Source organism: Atta cephalotes (assembly GCF_000143395.1).
Source record: "Atta cephalotes unplaced genomic scaffold scaffold00001, whole genome shotgun sequence".
NCBI classification, from domain to species: Eukaryota; Metazoa; Arthropoda; class Insecta; order Hymenoptera; family Formicidae; genus Atta; species Atta cephalotes.
This window is the reverse complement of record NW_012130065.1, coordinates 3,564,153-3,573,372: the sequence shown is the minus strand read 5'-3', so window position 1 is coordinate 3,573,372 and position 9,220 is coordinate 3,564,153. Positions and strand designations below refer to the sequence as shown.

General features: G+C 29.9%; 1 protein-coding gene across 1 annotated transcript in view; it reads left to right on the top strand.

The window, feature by feature from the left end:
- LOC105617995 (protein tincar) overlaps window positions 1–9,220 on the top strand; it is a 38,135-nt gene that overhangs the window by 26,594 nt on the left and 2,321 nt on the right. Inside the window, exons 4-10 of the mRNA XM_012199535.1 lie at window positions 2,003–2,584; window positions 3,545–3,732; window positions 4,278–4,471; window positions 6,479–6,981; window positions 7,310–7,511; window positions 8,258–8,390; window positions 8,676–8,726. Of these exons, the coding sequence (XP_012054925.1) occupies window positions 2,003–2,584; window positions 3,545–3,732; window positions 4,278–4,471; window positions 6,479–6,981; window positions 7,310–7,511; window positions 8,258–8,390; window positions 8,676–8,726 (1,853 nt within the window). The remainder of the gene's footprint in view (window positions 1–2,002; window positions 2,585–3,544; window positions 3,733–4,277; window positions 4,472–6,478; window positions 6,982–7,309; window positions 7,512–8,257; window positions 8,391–8,675; window positions 8,727–9,220) is intronic.

Genomic DNA, 9,220 nt, shown 5'->3' with positions numbered 1-9,220 from the left:
TAGTAGTAGTAGTAGTAGTAGTAGTAGTAGTAGTAGTAGTTAGTAGTAGTAGTAGTTAGTAGTTAGTAGTTAGTAGTTAGTTAGTAGTAGTAGTAGTAGTAGTAGTAGTAGTAGTAGTAGTAGTGTGTGTGTGTGTGTGTGTGTGTGTGTGTGTGTGTGTGTGTGTGTGTGTGTGTGTGTGTGTGTGTGTGTGTGTGTGTGTGTGTGTGTGTGTGTGTGTGTGTATAAAGACATCTACTTTAAAAACTATATTAATGAAATATCATATATAAATTTCTTGCTTTTTTCATATTTATTAAAACTAGAAATTTCTACAAAAAAAAATGTATAAATAACACAAAAAATTTTAATATTACAAGTTTTTCTGATGTGGTTTTATATTTTATTATTTATATATATTTTAAAATTGTTTTCAAAGTATACATAATGCTTATGGATACACATAATAACAAAGTGAAACAGCGCCGGACATGCGAATATTTTTTAAATATTATAGTAAATGACAATAAAATCTTGTTTTCTAACTGTTATTACGTATTCAATCGAATCAATAATGTTCGCACGAAGTTCAAAGGTTACTAAAAGCAGCAAGAAAGAAAGCGGAGCCAATAAGAAACAGATCGAGACAAAAACGAAACTTGAAAGAACCTCAGAAGCGCCTTACGCCGATAAATCGTGGAAGAAAAAAAGATCTTATCAATGTTGGAGACAGAGGGGAGTGAATTGTTCCGGACAAGGAATCGATATATTGGTATTTTTTCGCGCTTCAATATCTATTCAGAACTTTTTTAGAAACTTCCGTGAAAGTTATAGCAAATGAAAGTTTAATGAATCAGAACATATAAGAAAAAATTTAATTAAAAATTATAGCATTGCACTAAAAATGTAATTATATTAATTAATCATGAATTATGTCAAATAAAAAAAATCGAACAAGTACTTTAAATTTAACTGAATAACTGTTTTCATTAAATTTTTACTAATAATTTTATTTTTACAATTATTCATTGTAATTTATGTAACTCTATTGATTGTAGTGCATAGAAAAGAAATCTATTAACATTATTAGCTAGTAACAATCTAATTAGAAATAATTTTGTTAATATTATTGTAACAATAATTATTGCAATTCAATAAGTATGTCATTCTTGTTTTAATAACTTTTTTTGTTTATTTCATTAAAACTGCTATTGATTAAGATTTTTAATTAGTTACATTGTTGTAATATCGTATTTCCATATATTTAATAAGAGTATCATATTTCTAAACTATAACTAAAAAATTACAACAATCACATTGAATATAATATCTTCATTAATTTTCATTTTTTCGCGAATAAATGATTTTTTAGTGTTGACCAAATATAACGTAAAGCGACGATCGATACCATGATGACACTTATCTCTTTCGAAACACTCTGTCACGAGGCTCTTCACGAGGGTCACTCGATCGAAGAAACGTTTCGTGATGCCATTGTCCTTTTTCAAACGCACTATCGCATCGCTTTACTGCAATAAAACCAGTTATAAAGCAGGATATCGCAAAAAAGATTATCTAACAGCTGCAGGATAATTGAATCGGCTCACGTCTTGCAAAAAAAATTAAAAAACTCGAAAAAATGACAGCCATGTATTAAAAGATGACCACTCATCAGATTTCGCAAATATATACAGATACTGTTAAAAATCATATTAATAACAATATAATTAAAAATATTATTTTTAAAAATGATATTCATTATTATAAATATATGTATTATTTTTTATAATATATTCTTTTCTCAAAATTCTTGTTAAAAATATTTACACAATGAGATTTTTCAAACAGAAGAATACGAAATGTAAAATAATATTTAAATGCATTGAATATGTAGATTATATTTTGTATAGATTATACTTTTATGTGTAGATTTATGATTTTGTAACTAAGAAAATTTATGGAGAGTTTTTTCGATATCTATTACATTTTTTACTTAAATAGATATTTTATTATTTTATTACAGATACCATATGGAGAACCGATTTGGACTGGATGGTGATACATCGCGATCGCTTAGTGTTACTAAGTTTTATGAATCCGATCGGCAACTTAAGTACCATGACTGGTTCAATAACTTCTCAACCTTTCGTAACGGATGATGATATTAACGAGAACCTCGATGAATTAACCACTCCAATACCTACAACAAACATGGCGCTTCCTGATGCTGTTGAGGCTCGTATCGAGACCACTACTAGATTCTTGACCATTCTTCATCCAATCACAGATCCACCTTTATCCCACACTACTTCGATCCCTAGTACGATCCTTAGCAAATCTATGAACACTGAAACGATTTCAACAACTTCGAAAACGATATCGCTCTCAAAAAACAGTACTGCAAGACGTCCAATCGCGAGACCCATCACTAGGAATGCAAGTTCGAAGGGTAGATCGAAGGCAAAGAATCTCATGAGACTATCCACCACAGCTAAACCTATTAGAGTTGTCGAAGGAAACATGACGGCTCAAAGTATGTCATTAACAATGAACAGTCTGGCTGATCTTGATCATCCTGAAAACTTGAATCTGGAACTTCAAACAGGTAAACCAGCCTATTAATCTCCACATCAGATTGTAACGCTTTTAATTCTTTTATATTTCCAAATTATTTAACAGCAATGCAATAAAAATGATATGCCAGAAAAATTCTTAATTCTTTCTAAAATTTTAAAATGTTTTATGAATCACTTGTTATATAACATATATAAAAATACAAGAACATTATTTGTTTGTACTTTTGTACATATTATGTAATAAGTAATTCAATAAAATATTGTATTTTTATATTTTTTTTATATTTTGAAAGGATATTAATACATATTATTTTTATTGTAATTTATGTGTAGCAATTTGCATTAAAAATTATTATATGTCATAAAATTATTATATGTTTTTTACGTTTCATAAAATTTATTAAAATATTTTAATGAATTATATGTTACTGAGAACTTTTTGCATATATTTCAAAATACGTATTCTATGCACAAGTGTAAGATCTTTTCAACCATATAAAATTATAAGAATTATAAGAAAAAAACTATAAGAATAAAACTATAAGAAAAAAATTAAAGAATAAAAACTATAAGAAAAAAATTATAAGAATAAAACTATGTTTATAATAATATTCAAAAATATAAAAATACAAAGTGTAGTATTTATTTGATAAGATGTAAAATGAAAGTGTTAATTACCTTCTCAAAATGAGAGAAATAAAAAAATATCTTTACAGCAAAAATTAATAAAGCTGCATTACAAAAGTAGTAAAAATAATTATTGAAATACTCTATAAAGAAACAAAAAAGCATTTATTTTTTCATAAATGACGATACGAAAATTATAAGGCAAAATAATAAAATAAGAACGTTGCACTTTTCATTATATCTTGTAAAATAATGCGCTGAATAGGTAAATTTCACTTAATCACACTTTGATAGAATAAATAGCGTGAAAATGCGCTCATTCAAAATAGAACTATTTTCACGTCGCATATTTTATTTTTCAGCTGAATCATACGGTCCGATTACTCTAGAATATCTCAATTACGCCACCGCGCTCGGTGTCTATTCAGTAAGATACCCTGCCGTCTTCTGGTCGTGCAACAAAGCATTGGGCACGATTTTCAGTCTGCAATTGGTCGTAAATTCAGCGCAGAGTCTGCTGGCTTACGCTGGAATGTCCGTCCTTTACAAGGTAAGCAACGCAAAGTATTCGATGCCAGTTAAAACTCACAGGAAACTTCAGTAACGTCTCAGTCGGCTTGCTCTCGCTTATACGAGATATTCTTGCGGATACAAGAAAACTTAATAAAAGTTAATAAAACGCCAAGAAATCTGAGAAACGTCGGAAGTCCTCGAGAAATGTATCGTGAAATACGACGTCTTATTTGAAAAACCTCAGAACATTAGTATAAGTCGAAAGAGAAACTTTTAAAAATTCAAAAAGAAAATGTGAAGCCATTTTACTAAAATTTTTACTAAAATGGGTATAATAACACAAATCCAAAGTTTTGGAATTCATTTTTTGTTATATTATTTTGAAGAATGGTTAATCCTTCAACTTTTTGTATACCTACATAGATAATATTGTTTATGTTCTAAAGAAAAAATTTTTTTTAACAATAATAATTATATTTAGACATTTATTTCATTATAATAGCAATATATTTTTATTTATATATATTTATATGTATTTATATATATTTATATATATTTTTTTATATTTATATGTATTTTTAGGTCCAAGTGGTAGGTGCCTTGAAGGTCTTGCCGCATCTTCGGCATCGCACCATGCCGACAACCAGTACAATTTCGACAATATTTGGAGATTCTTACTTTCTACTAGATCCTCCAGTAACTCTTGTGCTCTTTGCTCTCTTGTCCTTTTTAGTGCTCTGTTCTAGCATGGTCATGTACTTCTACGCTCATGGCAGGTAAATATTTACATGTTATGCACAAGCTTATTCGGCTCATACTTCGATTAAACTCTAGCTGTGATTACTTCCCGGGATTTTCTTTCGTGAAGGAAATTATTCTGGTCCATCCGTTATCAGATAAGAATAACGAAACAAATTTACTCTTTAGATTACACCGAGGATCGCGGAAGCGTTGAACCAAATGTTTATCAAATGTTTTATTTGAAAATATAAAAATGTACTTACAATTAATATCTAATAATATAAAGATATATTTAATAATTACACTAGTCCACGAATTTATATTTTGGAATCATTGCCTGAACGAATGTAATCCGTTTTTCAGAACTGAACAAATTCTCTTCTCTAAATTTATTTATCATGTCACAATTTTAAGAAAAATAGTATCAAAGAGATAAAAAAACGACGATTTTTAAAGTTTTCGTGATATTGTAACACTGGTAACAAAATTTTTGTTTAATTTACAAGGGAAGGATCCCCCTCTGATTTTAATGAGCTTTTAATATGTTTTGTAGACAAAAATAAGATAACACGTATTTTTTTATATATGCATTGTTGCATTTTTGAGGGATGAAACATTCGTTAAAAAAAAATTTTTTTTTTAAGCAAATATCGTCGAAACTATAAAAGATAGAAAAAAATATGATGAAATTTGAAGTTAAATGATTTTAATAGTACTTAATAATTGCAATTAAAAATTTGGTATCTATTTTATTTTTTATTTATAAATAAAAAAATTTTTTATTAAACAAAATTTTTTAAATTGTTACTATAAAGTATTTTTGAAATTTTATTCAACTTTTATTTTAACGTTTTTTTTATCGTAGTGTCGATAATATTTGTTTAAAAAAAAACCTGATTTTTTTTAACGGATGTTTTATCTCTTAAAAGTGTGATAGATTACATATAAAAAATACATATCTGTTATTTTCGTGTACAAAACAATATATTAAAGCTTAGCTTTAATTTATAAGGAAAGGAACCTTCAGAGAAGGTTCCTTTCCTTATAAATTAAAAGACATAAAATTTCTCTTGTAAATCAAGATAAAATATAAAATTGATAAAATATAATATGGCTATTGTCAAATTGCTATATCTCGAAAATGCAAAATCATACCGAAAAAAAAACAAATATATTTTAAAGTTAAAAGTTATTTTTGCATAATATTAATAAAATTTTAAAAAAATTTTGACAATGTTGATATTAAAAAAATGAATATAGACAGAGATGATTCACAAAATACATAACTTTTATATAGAAAATATCAGCGGTGATTTAAAAAGTATTGCTTTTTGATTCTTGGATACCATTTTTCTCAAAATTGTGACGTGGTAATCATTTAGAAAACGAATTTGTATTCAGCAGACAAAAATACTTTAAGAAACAACTAAACTATTGAAACATTATTTTATCGTAGATTGACGTCATTTATACTTTTCTTATAATTTATCTCTTCTTTATTAAACGCAACAAAATTTTTATCGCGAAGTTCATCAAACTCCGTAGTTTTTACGTTTCATTTATCCGTCTTTTATCTGACTTGCTAATTCGTTAATTTGAAACAGCATTTGTACGCGTAAGTCAGACGACCGTGCTCCCCGATACTGTTATTATTCAGTATGAAACTCAATGGTTTCCTCAATAGAGCCCAATCTTCCTTTCTCAGCTTTCCCAGCATCCAACACAAAGGATAACAATTAACAGTCCCATTGGTATCGCAAGATATTTTCTTCTTATTCTTTCAAAAGAATCTTTAAAAGAAATAACATTTCTATTTAAGTCCTTCTAATTAAAAAAAATAAATAATTAAAAGTAGTCCGCATTAGACAAGGAAGAAAGAAACACATTTTTTTTTAACTTAGCTACATCTAAAAATATATAAATCACAAAATAGATTTATTGTGTGTGATTCAAAACAGATTAAATTCTTTGTATTTCAGAAAAGCAATATTATAAAATCGAAATGTAATTTATAACTTTATATCGTGATATGCGTTGTGCAGGTTTACAGCGTTCTTGAATCAGGAACGTGAGCGTCGCGTGATCTTGTCGAAGGATGGCCGCGAGGGCAACGGTTGGGTCTATCTACCGCATTGCGCCGCGTTCGTCGTGTTCCTGGCAATCGTGATTTGCAGTGCGCCGTTGCTCTACGATTTCACAGTAGTATATCGCGGTAGCCTGGACGGTGCCATCCTTGCCTGCATCGTCGGTATGATCCTACATCTTCTCCTCTGGTTGCTACTCTGGATATTCCTCACCATCAAGCAACGATGGACGTTTAAGTTACGAGTGACCATCGGACGCGCCACTGTAAGATCCGCGAGGTCGGTCAAACTTGTGACCGACGTCGATTTACTCTCGGCAAGGGATGAGGACGATGGCACCAATGCGCCGTTGCTCGTCGTCGGTAACGGCAGAACTTACACTATCGCCGACAGTTCGCCAAAGAGAGCCATCATGAGTGTAATACAGAAGGCCGCCATAGAGAGGAAAGCGCGATCGCAAGGTAACAGAAAAGTTCTAACAAAGAGCAAAGAGCTTCCGGAAACCGATAAATCGGATTTTTACTCTTACCGGATACATCAACTTTTCTTTTAGCGCGCCACTAGAAAAATGATATTTTTGAAAGATTGAGTTGTTTTATATCCGATTATACTTTCTGCAATAGAATTTCTTTCAAGAATGAGTGGTTTCCTCTTTTTTTGCTTAAAGCAAAGACAGCGGATACGAATTGTCGGGCATGAAATAGAATGAACATGGCTTAAATTCTGATCGATGAAAGTACGCCCGGCTAATACCTGAAAGCGATTTATCCTTTTCCGTGCCGATTACAGGTGGAAACGTCGATGGAGTCGACGGCGAATCGACAGCTGACGGTGAAGAGCAGATCTACTGGCTTAGGCCAAAATTACGTCCCTCGCCTACACAATCTCCGAGCGACACCAGCGGTGCACCGACGTCCGATAAGGGTTGGCTGAACAAGAAGCTCAAGCATAAGGTCACCTTTAACGACCTGCCTAGTACGTCAGGCTCGCGGTAACTACCCTCCTCCCTCCTCTTGGTGTCTTTGTATCTGTTTCTATGCTTTCATCACTTTGCCCACGTTACACTTGTAATACAAGTAGCGCTTTATTCATGTTTCTTATTGCGTTTGAAGAATTAAATATTTATGAAAGGGAAGCTTTCAAACGGTTATAATTAGATTATGGTAGTATTTCTTTTCTCTTCTCTTCGCATCTTCATAAAATGAAAGAATATTCCCCAAGTAAAACAATGTATGGCAGTATACAATATACATATATATTGATAAGCTTGAGCTTTATTTCAGTAAAGCACGATGTACTATAACTATTGAATCCTAAAACATTCTGTCTTCTTGTCCTCACAATTTACTACGTATATACTCGTATATAATATTCACCTTAAATAGTACAAGTTGTGCTTCCTTATATTCTACTTCCTTATATTCTAACTTCTTGTGTCATCTATTGTTGTTATCAATGTTCAAATGCCTTGAATTCAAATATTTCGAACTATTTCTTTTTACTTTCAATATCTTGTCATCATTTATGTGCGTTAGTGTATGGATTTCAAAACTTTCAAGAATTTCTTTACATTTCTTTTGTCTATCTGTCTGTGTATACCCATATCTATTCCGCTTGATATATTTTATCCAAACCTATCATTCTCACTGTTTCTCCGTCCTTCTTGAATTTCTTCGGCAATTGCTGTATACACGTGGAGAAATAGGACATTATTTGACTGTTACGTTTGATTTCTAGTAATAAGGGAAAAGCCAGACGAGGCGTCGCAGACGGCGGGCCTGACGATGACGGAGATTACGCCACGTTACGCGAATTACCGTTAATCACCTCACTGGACCCTGCCGATGATTCTACCTCTGAAGAAAACAAGGTAAACTATACCTATATATATATGTATATATATATGTATATATACCTATATATATATGTATATATATATATATATATACTTTGATAAATTATTCTATATCATAGAAAAAAGAATTATTTAGATTATTTTTCAGTGCGTCGAAAGTAGATATATATATAATATATTTTTATCTTTTTCTTTTAAAGAATTCATCATTTTATCGTATTTTATTTGGTTGCACTGAATACGCTTTCGTCACATTTCTCATCGCTTTTAATTTAGAGATTTTTTTTTTGCTTTTGACAGTGGCAAAGATGGCCGATAAGTCGTAGGAACAGTATACCTAAATTCAGGAATGTAAGATATATACAAAAATATTTCTGTACTTTTATGTAACCTCAATTAACTACGTGTGATGTTTCTAATTGTTTCTGATCCATTAACTTAATCTTGTAATGTAAATATAATTATATTTATTAGAAATTTATTAGAATAATAGATACAATAAGCATGATTGAAATATATCATGCTTTATTTATAATATTATTATAAAAAAATATTATTTACAATGTTATTATAAAATAATGTATTTTTGATAATGTATAACTCTATATAAATTAATAATTTATATAATTGACATACGTAATAAATTAATGTCTTTTATTAATATATTAAAAAATGTGCAAATAACAGATATATTTTCTAAAATATATACAGTGAGAGCAAAAAGTAATTACAGTGAGAGTAAAAAGGAAATTTATTACAAAAAAATTCTTATTTGTAGAAAATAAACATTAATTAGCAATTTTATAAAATGAATACATTCTGTTCTAACGTAAAAAACAAACGAG